Here is a 14,956-nt window from a genome sequence, read left to right as displayed (position 1 = left end):
ATTTTACCAGTGTTCAGTCTCGAATCTTCACTCATATATTAATAATCATTAAAGCTAAAATATAGTAGAGGAGATCATCTCGTGAATCAGCCTTCAGCAGGTGATCGGCAGCTGAAAGAGGCTAACCAGACACCAGCTGAGCAACTTCCTGTTTCTGCTGAAGAAAATCTGGGTTTTACCAAAGTTTCTGATGTATTTGAAGGCAGAGGAAAGCTTTTTAATGTTTTGTACTTAAAACAGCAGGAGAGCGGACCCTCGGGGACATATTCTGCTACGGTGAAACAGTTTGATGTTGAACGATGGATGAATCTGAACCTGTGTGTCCAGGTGTCGGGCTCGAGTGGACATGGCCGATGGATCCGAGGACGAGGGCCCTCCCTCCATCCCCTTTCTCACCAGGCAGATTCAGAGCCTGAAGAGGAGGGTCCGCAGGTTTGAGGAGCAGTTTGAGCAGGAGATGAACTACAAGGTCAGTTCTTACCTTCCTCCTGCAGCAGCCAAATTTGGTTGAACTGATTTTACTGACATGTTTTACTCTGGGACGACGTGTCCTTAAAACGTGAGGAAACTGTTCAAAGAAAAAGGAAAGCGTGTCTAAAGCTAGAAATATTAAGGTTCCTTTACTCGTTTTTCGATGTCTTAACGGTCTTGGGCCTTCTTATTTATCAGACTTACTTTAACCACATCAACCCTCACGGACCCTGAGGCCTTTTTAACCGTTCCACGCGTTCAACTGAAAGCTTTTAGTTATTATGGCCCCCGATTGTGGAACAGCCTGCAGTGTTGCTCCTTTGTGGGTGTAATCGTTCACTTACTTCAGATAAAAACACGCCATCAGCACTGTCCACGCCAGCTATGGTCACAGCACATTGGTCCATCGTTCAGATGGGACTTTCTCTGCAATCTGGTCAGATTTGGCCCAACACTGCCCCCTACTGGAGACCTACATGTTGCAGCTTATGTTCAGGTTTGACCCAACACTGCCCCCTACTGGAGACCTACATGTTGCAGCTTATGTTCAGATTCGGCCCAACACTGCCCCCTACTGGAGACCTACATGTTGCAGCTTATGTTCAGGTTTGACCCAACGCTGCCCCCTACTGGAGAGCTACATGTTGCAGCTTATGTTCAGATCTGACCCAACACTGCCCCCTACTGGAGACATACATGTTGCAGCTTATGTTCAGATCTGACCCAACACTGCCCCCTACTGGAGACCTACATGTTGCAGCTTATGTTCAGATTTAGCCCAACGCTGCCCCCTACTGGAGACATACATGTTGCAGCTTATGTTCAGATTTGGCCCAACACTGCCCCCTACTGGAGACCTACATGTTGCAGCTTATGTTCAGATTTGGCCCAACACTGCCCCCTACTGGAGACATACATGTTAAAGCTTATGTTCAGATTTGACCCAACACTGCCCCCTACTGGAGACATACATGTTGCAGCTTATGTTCAGGTTTGACCCAACACTGCCCCCTACTGGAGACATACATGTTGCAGCTTATGTTCAGATTTGGCCCAACACTGCCCCCTACTGGAGACATACATGTTGCAGCTTATGTTCAGATCTGACCCAACACTGCCCCCTACTGGAGACCTACATGTTGCAGCTTATATTCAGATCTGACCCAACACTGCCCCCTACTGGAGACCTACATGTTGCAGCTTATGTTCAGATTTGGCCCAACACTGCCCCCTACTGGAGACCTACATGTTGCAGCTTATGTTCAGATCTGGCCCAACACTGCCCCCTACTGGAGACCTACATGTTGCAGCTTATGTTCAGATTTGGCCCAACACTGCCCCCTACTGGAGACCTACATGTTGCAGCTTATGTTCAGATTTGGCCCAACACTGCCCCCTACTGGAGACCTACATGTTGCAGCTTATGTTCAGATTTGGCCCAACACTGCCCCCTACTGGAGACATACATGTTGCAGCTTATGTTCAGATTTGGCCCAACACTGCCCCCTACTGGAGACCTACATGTTGCAGCTTATGTTCAGATTCGGCCCAACACTGCCCCCTACTGGAGACATACATGTTGCAGCTTATGTTCACATTTGGCCCAACACTGCCCCCTACTGGAGACCTACATGTTGCAGCTTATGTTCAGATTTGGCCCAACACTGCCCCCTACTGGAGACCTACATGTTGCAGCTTATGTTCAGATTTGGCCCAACACTGCCCCCTACTGGAGACCTACATGTTGCAGCTTATGTTCAGATTCGACCCAACACTGCCCCCTACTGGAGACCTACATGTTGCAGCTTATGTTCAGATTTGGCCCAACACTGCCCCCTACTGGAGACATACATGTTGCAGCTTATGTTCAGATTTGGCCCAACACTGCCCCCTACTGGAGACCTACATGTTGCAGCTTATGTTCAGATTTGGCCCAACACTGCCCCCTACTGGAGACCTACATGTTGCAGCTTATGTTCAGATTTGACCCAACACTGCCCCCTACTGGAGACCTACATGTTGCAGTTTATGTTCAGATTCGACCCAACACTGCCCCCTACTGGAGACCTACATGTTGCAGCTTATGTTCAGATTTGGCCCAACACTGCCCCCTACTGGAGACATACATGTTGCAGCTTATGTTCACATTTGGCCCAACACTGCCCCCTACTGGAGACATACATGTTGCAGCTTATGTTCAGATTTGGCCCAACACTGCCCCCTACTGGAGACCTACATGTTGCAGCTTATGTTCAGATTTAGCCCAACACTGCCCCCTACTGGAGACCTACATGTTGCAGCTTATGTTCAGATTTGGCCCAACACTGCCCCCTACTGGAGACCTACATGTTGCAGCTTATGTTCACATTTGGCCCAACACTGCCCCCTACTGGAGACATACATGTTGCAGCTTATGTTCAGATTTGGCCCAACACTGCCCCCTACTGGAGACATACATGTTGCAGCTTATGTTCAGATTTGACCCAACACTGCCCCCTACTGGAGACCTACATGTTGCAGCTTATGTTCAGATTTGGCCCAACACTGCCCCCTACTGGAGACCTACATGTTGCAGCTTATGTTCAGATTTGGCCCAACACTGCCCCCTACTGGAGACCTACATGTTGCAGCTTATGTTCAGATCTGGCCCAACACTGCCCCCTACTGGAGACATACATGTTGCAGCTTATGTTCAGATTTGGCCCAACACTGCCCCCTACTGGAGACATACATGTTGCAGCTTATGTTCAGATTCGGCCCAACACTGCCCCCTACTGGAAACCTACATGTTGCAGCTTATGTTCAGATCTGGCCCAACACTGCCCCCTACTGGAGACATACATGTTGCAGCTTATGTTCAGATTTGGCCCAACACTGCCCCCTACTGGAGACATACATGTTGCAGCTTATGTTCAGATTTGGCCCAACACTGCCCCCTACTGGAGACCTACATGTTGCAGCTTATGTTCAGATTTAGCCCAACACTGCCCCCTACTGGAGACCTACATGTTGCAGCTTATGTTCAGATTTGGCCCAACACTGCCCCCTACTGGAGACATACATGTTGCAGCTTATGTTCAGATTCGGCCCAACACTGCCCCCTACTGGAGACCTACATGTTGCAGCTTATGTTCAGATTTGGCCCAACACTGCCCCCTACTGGAGACCTACATGTTGCAGCTTATGTTCAGATTTGACCCAACACTGCCCCCTACTGGAGACCTACATGTTGCAGCTTATGTTCAGATTTGGCCCAACACTGCCCCCTACTGGAGACCTACATGTTGCAGCTTATGTTCAGATCTGGCCCAACACTGCCCCCTACTGGCCCAACACTGCCCCCTACTGGAGAGCTACATGTTGCAGCTTATGTTCAGATTTGGCCCAACACTGCCCCCTACTGGAGAGCTACATGTTGCAGCTTATGTTCAGATTTGGCCCAACACTGCCCCCTGCTGGAGACCTACATGTTGCAGCTTATGTTCAGATTTGGCCCAACACTGCCCCCTACTGGAGAGCTACATGTTGCAGCTTATGTTCAGATTTGGCCCAACACTGCCCCCTGCTGGAGACCTACATGTTGCAGCTTATGTTCAGATTTGGCCCAACACTGCCCCCTACTGGAGACCTACATGTTGCAGCTTATGTTCAGATTTGGCCCAACACTGCCCCCTACTGGAGACCTACATGTTGCAGCTTATGTTCAGATTTGGCCCAACACTGCCCCCTACTGGAGACCTACATGTTGCAGCTTATGTTCAGATCTGGCCCAACACTGCCCCCTACTGGAGACCTACATGTTGCAGCTTATGTTCAGATTTGGCCCAACACTGCCCCCTACTGGAGACCTACATGTTGCAGCTTATGTTCAGATTTGGCCCAACACTGCCCCCTACTGGAGACCTACATGTTGCAGCTTATGTTCAGATTTGGCCCAACACTGCCCCCTACTGGAGACCTACATGTTGCAGCTTATGTTCAGATTTGGCCCAACACTGCCCCCTACTGGAGACATACATGTTGCAGCTTATGTTCACATTTGGCCCAACACTGCCCCCTACTGGAGACATACATGTTGCAGCTTATGTTCAGATTCGACCCAACACTGCCCCCTACTGGAGACCTACATGTTGCGTTGTCTGCACAGAGAAACTGACTGGGATTAAAGTGATTTATCGCTGTTGTTTGTCTGTTTGTGTCTCAGCCGTCCCACAACGAGAAATACTCGAACCCAGAGATGGTCAGAGTGATGAGTGAGCTGGCGAAGGCTCGCAAGCAGCTCAAAGGTAAAGGTGCATCATGCAGCCTTTCTTTCATCTTGACCTGTGACCTTTGCTTTGGCTTCAGCTTCTGGACCTTCGTGTAGAATCTGAAACAAAAACAACGCGATCAGGTGTCCTTTAAGTTGACTCGGGCCATCTGATCATTAAAATGACAGAAGCTGACTGTTGAGGCCGTCCAGAGGCTTGTTGTTGAATGTTTGATGCGTTTCCTCTGCAGAGCTCAGACTGAGGCAGTCGGTGTTCGAGTCCAAAGGGCAGGAAACCACGGACGGCCGCAGGTAACACTGTCACACCTGTTGGTCACCTTGAGTTTTTGTCCCGTCTCCACGTTTGTTTTGTGACTTCCTGTTTTATTTTGGAAATGAACTCCCTCTCGTTCACCTGTCTGATTCCCTGAGTGTAGTCGGGTTTTTTTGAGGTGATTTCTGTTCCCTGTTTTGGTTGAAGAATAAAAGTTTGTCAGCTGTGCTTTGACAGACAGACAGAGGAGAACACGCTTCATGTTCAAGCTGCTGTCAGGATTAATGTGTTATTCTTTCACTCATCACGCTCTGATGTTGGCGGATGTTTCCTGCAGGTTCGGTTCAGGCCAACAGGGGGCGTCGGAGCACAAACCGAGTCTGGAGGAGACGGTCGAGTCTCTGTTCAAACGTCTGAGAGAGAAGAGAGAAACGCTGGGACTGCCCGACGACATGAAGGTGTGTTCAGGAGCTGATCAGCAGGCCGGTCACCCCCCCTGGTTCACCTCCCCTGGTTCCCCTGGTTCACCCCCCTGGTTCACTTCCCCTGGTTCCCCTGGTTCACCTCCCCTGGTTCACCTCCCCTGGTTCACCTCCCCTGGTTCACATCCCCTGGTTCACCTCCCCTGGTTCCCCTGGTTCACCTCCCCTGGTTCACCCTCCTGGTTCACCTCCCCTGGTTCACCTCCCCTGGTTCACCCCCCCTGGTTCACCTCCCCTGGTTCACCTCCCCTGGTTCACCCTCCTGGTTCACCCCTCCTGGTTCACCTCCCCTGGTTCACCTCCCCTGGTTCCCCTGGTTCACCCCCCCTGGTTCACCTCCCCTGGTTCACCCTCCTGGTTCACCTCCCCTGGTTCACCTCCCCTGGTTCACCCCCCCTGGTTCACCTCCCCTGGTTCCCCTCCCCTGGTTCACCCCCCCTGGTTCACCTCCCCTGGTTCACCTCCCCTGGTTCACCCTCCTGGTTCCCCTGGTTCACCCCTCCTGGTTCACCTCCCCTGGTTCACCTCCCCTGGTTCACCTCCCCTGGTTCCCCTGGTTCACCTCCCCTGGTTCACCCTCCTGGTTCCCCTGGTTCACCCCCCCTGGTTCACCTCCCCTGGTTCACCTCCCCTGGTTCACCCTCCTGGTTCACCTCCCCTGGTTCACCCCCCCTGGTTCACCCCCCCTGGTTCACCTCCCCTGGTTCACCTCCCCTGGTTCACCCTCCTGGTTCCCCTGGTTCACCTCCCCTGGTTCACCTCCCCTGGTTCACCCCCCCTGGTTCACCTCCCCTGGTTCACCTCCCCTGGTTCCCCTGGTTCACCCCTCCTGGTTCACCTCCCCTGGTTCACCTCCCCTGGTTCACCCTCCTGGTTCACCCCTCCTGGTTCACCTCCCCTGGTTCACCTCCCCTGGTTCACTTCCCCTGGTTCACCCCCCTGGTTCACCTCCCCTGGTTCCCCTGGTTCACCTCCCCTGGTTCCCCTGGTTCACCTCCCCTGGTTCACCCCCCTGGTTCCCCTGGTTCACTTCCCCTGGTTCACTTCCCCTGGTTCACCCCCCTGGTTCACCTCCCCTGGTTCCCCTGGTTCCCCTCCCCTGGTTCCCCTGGTTCACCCCCCCTGGTTCACCTCCCCTGGTTCCCCTGGTTCACCTCCCCTGGTTCATGTACTCCACCCCCTCCACCCCCCCCCCCCCCCCCACCCTGACTTTGCCTCCCTGTGTGCAGGAGATGACTCAGGCTCAGATGGTGTTGGAGAAGATCACTCTGCAGAAATGTCTGCTGTACTTTGAGAGTCTTCACGGCCGACCGGTGAGTCTCGGCCCGACATGACATCATTATTTCTAATGAATGTTTTCATGACTGATTAACAAAGATATAATTAGCAGCATTTAAGCATCTGTAATAATTTGAGCTGCTTGTTCTACATGGAAACCAACTGCAGACAGTAGGGGGCGCCACTTAATCCAAGAAAAAACATTTTAAAGCGTCTCGTGCCTGTTTTTTCCTGTTTTTGCCTGTTTTTGCCTGTTTGTTTGTCAGGGAACGAAGCAGGAGAAGAACCTGGTGAAGCCTCTGTACGACCGGTACCAGATGATCAAACGTTTGCTGTGTGCCAGCCCCCCCATCAGCACCATAGTAAGGAACACACTCTGTAATCTGAGCACTCTGGGTTAACCGGCAGCTGCGAGTCTTAGGTTTCTCTTCATGATTTCATGCGCTGAACATGAGGAGGAATAAAGATTATCAGTTTAAAGTGAACAATCCTGATTCTAAATTCAATATAAATGTCATTTAACAGAAAAACAAGAATCTTCCAGCCTGTTTGAATAAGAGACAACATTAATCAGATCAATATCAATCTATTCAGGTATGATAAAAGCCTCGTTTCCTGTGTCTGATGACTTAAAGCCCTGATGATTAGGAGGTAACAGAGAGGTAATATCATGTAAATAATAAAGTAATAACCAGGTAATGGACAAGTTTATAGGTGCCAACAAGGAAATATGGAAAAATAAAAGGGTTATACAGGTGAGAGGAAAATGGTATTATGGTAATAACCAAGTAATAAGGAGGTAATAACAGAGTTTACGGAGTGGTCATCTGTGAATGTGTTTCCTCTTCACTTCTCGTGGTTTCAGGCCCCTGAACTTCAGTTCAAGTTGGTTTTACCAGACTCTTACTTAGTTAATTAGTTAAGTAAGTAGTTCCAAGGCTTTACCTGGTTATTGTCACCTTGTTACCGTCTTATCACTGAGCTGTAATGTAAAGGTTTTATCTGTAAAGGTTAATGCAGCTGAATCCGTTCACAGACACATTAAAACATTAAACTCGTGTAACAGCAGAGGACACTGAGCTCAGTGTCTGCTGGGCTCTCCTGGATCAGACTAACTGGACCGGTCTGCAGAGCCCTGCCCCCAGCCTTTGATGGAAATGGTTCTCTGCCCTGGTCCAGTAAAGAGTTGGTGCTGATCTGGAACCTGTTATCTTGCAGAGTTGGTCTGAGGGTGAGAAAAAGCACAGAAGTGGTTATAAATGAGAAGCAGAACAACTGTTCCCTTTGTGTTGCTTTATCTCTGGGAGCATCTCTGCAGCCTGTGAGGTTCAGTCGTCCTTCAGCTGGTCTGACCCCAGCTTCAGCAGTCGCCATGCCAAAGTGTCCTCAGGGCTCTGAGCCCCCCAGCGCCCCACAGCGCCCCCCCGGGGCCCCCCCAGCTCCCCCCAGGGCCCCCCAGCGCCCCCCCAGGGCCCCCCAGCGCCCCCCCGGGGCCCCACAGCGCCCCCCCGGGGCCCCCCAGAGCTAAATGCAGCAGCTTGTGTTAACTTTAAGACCGAAAGATGTTGGTGAGTAAAAATGAAAGTAACCCACGAGGACAAAAAGCTTTGCTTTCCTTTTAAGGAGGAAGAAGGCTCTGATGAGGAGTCTCTGAACTTTGTGGAGGAACTTCCAGTCCCGCCTCCTGGCAGAGCGACCCGGCCGGTGACCCGCGAGGAGGACAGCGACCGAGACAGCGACCCGGCCTTTGTGTCCCCGATAGACGAGGTGAAAGCTGTCCGTCAGCAGGCTGCTCTCACCACGGCCAACCTGCACGAAGCCTCCAGGTGCGTCTGCACAGCGGTGGTCTCTGCTGCACATCTGCACAGCGGTGGTCTCTGCTGCACATCTGCATAGCGGTGGTCTCTGCTGCACATCTGCATAGCGGTGGTCTCTGCTGCACATCTGCATAGCGGTGGTCTCTGCTGCACATCTGCACAGCGGTGGTCTCTGCTGCACATCTGCACAGCGGTGGTCTCTGCTGCACATCTGCACAGCGGTGGTCTCTGCTGCACATCTGCATAGCGGTGGTCTCTGCTGCACATCTGCACAGCGGTGGTCTCTGCTGCACATCTGCACAGCGGTGGTCTCTGCTGCACATCTGCATAGCGGTGGTCTCTGCTGCACATCTGCACAGCGGTGGTCTCTGCTGCACATCTGCACAGCGGTGGTCTCTGCTGCACATCTGCACAGCGGTGGTCTCTGCTGCACATCTGCACAGCATGTTTGACTCATGCTGCCCTCTGTCCTCCCTTCGGTTCAGGTCTCAGCTGCTGGAGAGTCTCCGGGAGACCAGAGCCGAGAAGAAGACGAGGCGTAAAGTTCTGAAGGAGTTTGAAGACGAGTTTCACCGTCAAACGGGACGGTGAGTGAACTGAATCTGACTGTTTCCTGACTGTTTCCTGACTGTTTCCCAACAGAATCTGACTGTTTCCTGACTGTTTCCCAACAGAATCTGACTGTTTCCTGACTGTTTCCCAACAGAATCTGACTGTTTCCTGACTGTTTCCTGACTGTTTCCCAACAGAATCTGACTGTTTCCTGACTGTTTCCTGACTGTTTCCCAACAGAATCTGACTGTTTCCCAACAGAATCTGACTGTTTCCTGACTGTTTCCTGACTGTTTCCCAACAGAATCTGACTGTTTCCTGACTGTTTCCCAACAGAATCTGACTGTTTCCTGACTGTTTCCCAACAGAATCTGACTGTTTCCTGACTGTTTCCTGACTGTTTCCCAACAGAATCTGACTGTTTCCTGACTGTTTCCTGACTGTTTCCCAACAGAATCTGACTGTTTCCTGACTGTTTCCTGACTGTTTCCCAACAGAATCTGACTGTTTCCCAACAGAATCTGACTGTTTCCTGACTGTTTCCCAACAGAATCTGACTGTTTCCTGACTGTTTCCTGACTGTTTCCCAACAGAATCTGACTGTTTCCTGACTGTTTCCTGACTGTTTCCCAACAGAATCTGACTGTTTCCTGACTGTTTCCTGACTGTTTCCCAACAGAATCTGACTGTTTCCCAACAGAATCTGACTGTTTCCCAACAGAATCTGACTGTTTCCTGACTGTTTCCTGACTGTTTCCCAACAGAATCTGACTGTTTCCCAACAGAATCTGACTGTTTCCTGACTGTTTCCCAACAGAATCTGACTGTTTCCTGACTGTTTCCCAACAGAATCTGACTGTTTCCTGACTGTTTCCCACCAGAATCTGACTGTTTCCTGACTGTTTCCTGACTGTTTCCCAACAGAATCTGACTGTTTCCCAACTGAATCTGACTGTTTCCTGACTGTTTCCCAACAGAATCTGACTGTTTCCTGACTGTTTCCCAACAGAATCTGACTGTTTCCCAACAGAATCTGACTGTTTCCTGACTGTTTCCCAACAGAATCTGACTGTTTCCTGACTGTTTCCCAACAGAATCTGACTGTTTCCCACCAGAATCTGACTGTTTCCTGACTGTTTCCCAACAGAATCTGACTGTTTCCTGACTGTTTTTCCCACCAGAATCTGACTGTTTCCTGACTGTTTTTCCCACCAGAATCTGACTGTTTCCTGACTGTTTCCTGACTGTTTCCCAACAGAATCTGACTGTTTCCTGACTGTTTCCTGACTGTTTTTCCCAACAGAATCTGACTGATTCCTGACTGATTCCTGACTGTTTCCTGACTGTTTCTCCCAACAGAATCTGACTGTTTCCTGACTGTTTTTCCCACCAGAATCTGACTGTTTCCTGACTGTTTCTCCCAACAGAATCTGACTGTTTCCTGACTGTTTTTCCCACCAGAATCTGACTGTTTCCTGACTGTTTCCTGACTGTTTCTCCCACCAGAATCTGACTGTTTCCTGACTGTTTCCCAACAGAATCTGACTGTTTCCTGACTGTTTCCTGACTGTTTCCCACCAGAATCTGACTGTTTCCTGACTGTTTCCCAACAGAATCTGACTGTTTCCTGACTGTTTCCCAACAGAATCTGACTGTTTCCTGACTGTTTCCTGACTGTTTCCCAACAGAATCTGACTGTTTCCTGACTGTTTCCCAACAGAATCTGACTGTTTCCTGACTGTTTCCTGACTGTTTCCCAACAGAATCTGACTGTTTCCTGACTGTTTCCCAACAGAATCTGACTGTTTCCTGACTGTTTCCCAACAGAATCTGACTGTTTCCTGACTGTTTTTCCCAACAGAATCTGACTGTTTCCTGACTGTTTCCTGACTGTTTCCTGACTGTTTCCCAACAGAATCTGACTGTTTCCCACCAGAATCTGACTGTTTCCTGACTGTTTCCCAACAGAATCTGACTGTTTCCTGACTGTTTCCCAACAGAATCTGACTGTTTCCTGACTGTTTCCCACCAGAATCTGACTGTTTCCTGACTGTTTCCCAACAGAATCTGACTGTTTCCCACCAGAATCTGACTGTTTCCTGACTGTTTCCCAACAGAATCTGACTGTTTCCTGACTGTTTCCCAACAGAATCTGACTGTTTCCTGACTGTTTTTCCCAACAGAATCTGACTGTTTCCTGACTGTTTCCTGACTGTTTCCTGACTGTTTCCCAACAGAATCTGACTGTTTCCCACCAGAATCTGACTGTTTCCTGACTGTTTCCCAACAGAATCTGACTGTTTCCTGACTGTTTCCCAACAGAATCTGACTGTTTCCTGACTGTTTCCCACCAGAATCTGACTGTTTCCTGACTGTTTCCCAACAGAATCTGACTGTTTCCCACCAGAATCTGACTGTTTCCTGACTGTTTCCCAACAGAATCTGACTGTTTCCTGACTGTTTCCCACCAGAATCTGACTGTTTCCTGACTGTTTCCCAACAGAATCTGACTGTTTCCCACCAGAATCTGACTGTTTCCTGACTGTTTCCCAACAGAATCTGACTGTTTCCTGACTGTTTCCTGACTGTTTCCCAACAGAATCTGACTGTTTCCTGACTGTTTCCCAACAGAATCTGACTGTTTCCCAACAGAATCTGACTGTTTCCTGACTGTTTCCTGACTGTTTCTCCCAACAGAATCTGACTGTTTCCTGACTGTTTCCCAACAGAATCTGACTGTTTCCTGACTGTTTCCTGACTGTTTCCCAACAGAATCTGACTGTTTCCTGACTGTTTCTCCCAACAGAATCTGACTGTTTCCTGACTGTTTCCCAACAGAATCTGACTGTTTCCTGACTGTTTCCTGACTGTTTCCCAACAGAATCTGACTGTTTCCTGACTGTTTCCCAACAGAATCTGACTGTTTCCCACCAGAATCTGACTGTTTCCTGACTGTTTCCCAACAGAATCTGACTGTTTCCTGACTGTTTTTCCCACCAGAATCTGACTGTTTCCTGACTGTTTTTCCCACCAGAATCTGACTGTTTCCTGACTGTTTCCTGACTGTTTCCCAACAGAATCTGACTGTTTCCTGACTGTTTCCTGACTGTTTTTCCCAACAGAATCTGACTGATTCCTGACTGATTCCTGACTGTTTCCTGACTGTTTCTCCCAACAGAATCTGACTGTTTCCTGACTGTTTTTCCCACCAGAATCTGACTGTTTCCTGACTGTTTCTCCCAACAGAATCTGACTGTTTCCTGACTGTTTTTCCCACCAGAATCTGACTGTTTCCTGACTGTTTCCTGACTGTTTCTCCCACCAGAATCTGACTGTTTCCTGACTGTTTCCCAACAGAATCTGACTGTTTCCTGACTGTTTCCTGACTGTTTCCCACCAGAATCTGACTGTTTCCTGACTGTTTCCCAACAGAATCTGACTGTTTCCTGACTGTTTCCCAACAGAATCTGACTGTTTCCTGACTGTTTCCTGACTGTTTCCCAACAGAATCTGACTGTTTCCTGACTGTTTCCCAACAGAATCTGACTGTTTCCTGACTGTTTCCTGACTGTTTCCCAACAGAATCTGACTGTTTCCTGACTGTTTCCCAACAGAATCTGACTGTTTCCTGACTGTTTCCCAACAGAATCTGACTGTTTCCTGACTGTTTTTCCCAACAGAATCTGACTGTTTCCTGACTGTTTCCTGACTGTTTCCTGACTGTTTCCCAACAGAATCTGACTGTTTCCCACCAGAATCTGACTGTTTCCCGACTGTTTCCCAACAGAATCTGACTGTTTCCTGACTGTTTCCCAACAGAATCTGACTGTTTCCTGACTGTTTCCCACCAGAATCTGACTGTTTCCTGACTGTTTCCCAACAGAATCTGACTGTTTCCCACCAGAATCTGACTGTTTCCTGACTGTTTCCCAACAGAATCTGACTGTTTCCTGACTGTTTCCCAACAGAATCTGACTGTTTCCTGACTGTTTTTCCCAACAGAATCTGACTGTTTCCTGACTGTTTCCTGACTGTTTCCTGACTGTTTCCCAACAGAATCTGACTGTTTCCCACCAGAATCTGACTGTTTCCTGACTGTTTCCCAACAGAATCTGACTGTTTCCTGACTGTTTCCCAACAGAATCTGACTGTTTCCTGACTGTTTCCCACCAGAATCTGACTGTTTCCTGACTGTTTCCCAACAGAATCTGACTGTTTCCCACCAGAATCTGACTGTTTCCTGACTGTTTCCCAACAGAATCTGACTGTTTCCTGACTGTTTCCCACCAGAATCTGACTGTTTCCTGACTGTTTCCCAACAGAATCTGACTGTTTCCCACCAGAATCTGACTGTTTCCTGACTGTTTCCCAACAGAATCTGACTGTTTCCTGACTGTTTCCTGACTGTTTCCCAACAGAATCTGACTGTTTCCTGACTGTTTCCCAACAGAATCTGACTGTTTCCCAACAGAATCTGACTGTTTCCTGACTGTTTCCTGACTGTTTCTCCCAACAGAATCTGACTGTTTCCTGACTGTTTCCCAACAGAATCTGACTGTTTCCTGACTGTTTCCTGACTGTTTCCCAACAGAATCTGACTGTTTCCTGACTGTTTCTCCCAACAGAATCTGACTGTTTCCTGACTGTTTCCCAACAGAATCTGACTGTTTCCTGACTGTTTCCTGACTGTTTCCCACCAGAATCTGACTGTTTCCCAACAGAATCTGACTGTTTCCTGACTGTTTCCCAACAGAATCTGACTGTTTCCCAACAGAATCTGACTGTTTCCTGACTGTTTCCTGACTGTTTCCCAACAGAATCTGACTGTTTCCCAACAGAATCTGACTGTTTTTCCCAACAGAATCTGACTGTTTCCTGACTGTTTTTCCCAACAGAATCTGACTGATTCCTGACTGTTTCCTGACTGTTTTTCCCAACAGAATTTGCCAAAAGGAGGATCGCAGCCCAATGAAGGAGGAGTACCAGGAATACAAACAGCTCAAAGCAAAGCTCCGCCTTCTGGAGGTTCTGCTCAGCAAACAGGATGTCACCAAAACGCAGTAACGACCTGAAACTGCATTAAAGTGAGACGTCATCCTGGACTCCTGTCCGACCCGTGTGACTGAACAGTGAAACCTGCCAGCATCTTGCTGTTTGTCTCCCTGTGGCTCTGATTATTGCGTCCAGCTGACCCCAGTCGTTCACTCCTTCCATGTGGAGCCTAAGTTTGATATCTTTATGAGGACTGAATGTGTTTGAGTCCAACTGAAAGCACTTTAATCTGCCAGTGAAGATGTGACGGCTCACATCTACATGCTTCCTTTAATATCTTATATTCCAACAGTGGACCTTCACAAATATAAAACTTAATTGTTAAAGCTGACATGTTATTGGATAATAATAAGAGATTCAGTCAGACAACAACTGAGATCAAGTTAGACAGACAACAACTAACCTGGTAACTTGCGTAACTTGAGTCAATTTCAGGAAAAGACTGAAACTGATTGAATTTTTCTTCGTAAAGAATAAAATTCAGACCTTAAAACCGTAAAATAAGCGGAGAGCCACGAAACAAAGTGATCCCGATACAACAAAGCAACATTTTAATGGTTTACTTTTGTAATTCTGCAAACAAACAGAGTCTCGGGGCCTTGATAGATGTTTAATACATTAATACATTAATAAAAACAGATGTATTAAATAGAAAAATAATATTTATTGCACAAATGTTTGCAATAATTCTACTTTTTTCTAGGTTTAGATGTGACTTAAATCTTTATTTATGTCTTAGTTGCTCTTTTTTTATATTTCCTGATTTGTGGCGCTCCCGATG

At 48.5% G+C, this 14,956-nt stretch overlaps 1 protein-coding gene across 1 annotated transcript; it reads left to right on the top strand.

The window, feature by feature from the left end:
• Positions 1–86: 86 nt before the first annotated feature.
• LOC140277933 (protein FAM13A-like) lies at positions 87–14,799 on the top strand. The gene is made up of 9 exons (XM_072372782.1): positions 87–469; positions 4,676–4,757; positions 4,972–5,032; positions 5,332–5,452; positions 6,706–6,789; positions 7,021–7,116; positions 8,378–8,580; positions 9,057–9,158; positions 14,064–14,799. The coding sequence occupies exons 1-9, from the start codon at positions 347–349 to the stop codon at positions 14,185–14,187; spliced, it is 996 nt and encodes a 331-aa protein (XP_072228883.1). The 5' UTR covers positions 87–346; the 3' UTR covers positions 14,188–14,799.
• The last annotated feature ends 157 nt before the right edge of the window (positions 14,800–14,956 follow it).

Source organism: Leuresthes tenuis, unplaced genomic scaffold (genome assembly GCF_036924035.1).
Source record: "Leuresthes tenuis unplaced genomic scaffold, fLeuTen1.0.hap1 SCAF_20, whole genome shotgun sequence".
Lineage (NCBI taxonomy): Eukaryota > Metazoa > Chordata > Actinopteri > Atheriniformes > Atherinopsidae > Leuresthes > Leuresthes tenuis.
Note: the sequence above shows the minus strand (reverse complement) of the source record. Positions and strands in the feature narration are given on the sequence as shown.

Bases quoted from the DNA above. Each gene is read 5' to 3' on its own strand.
- LOC140277933 (XM_072372782.1), top strand. From the start codon at position 347: ATGGCCGATGGATCCGAGGACGAGGGCCCTCCCTCCATCCCCTTTCTC. The intron at 4,758-4,971 runs GTAAAGGTGCAT...TTTCCTCTGCAG, and splicing joins GGCTCGCAAGCAGCTCAAAG to AGCTCAGACTGAGGCAGTCG. The intron at 6,790-7,020 runs GTGAGTCTCGGC...TTTGTTTGTCAG, and splicing joins AGAGTCTTCACGGCCGACCG to GGAACGAAGCAGGAGAAGAA.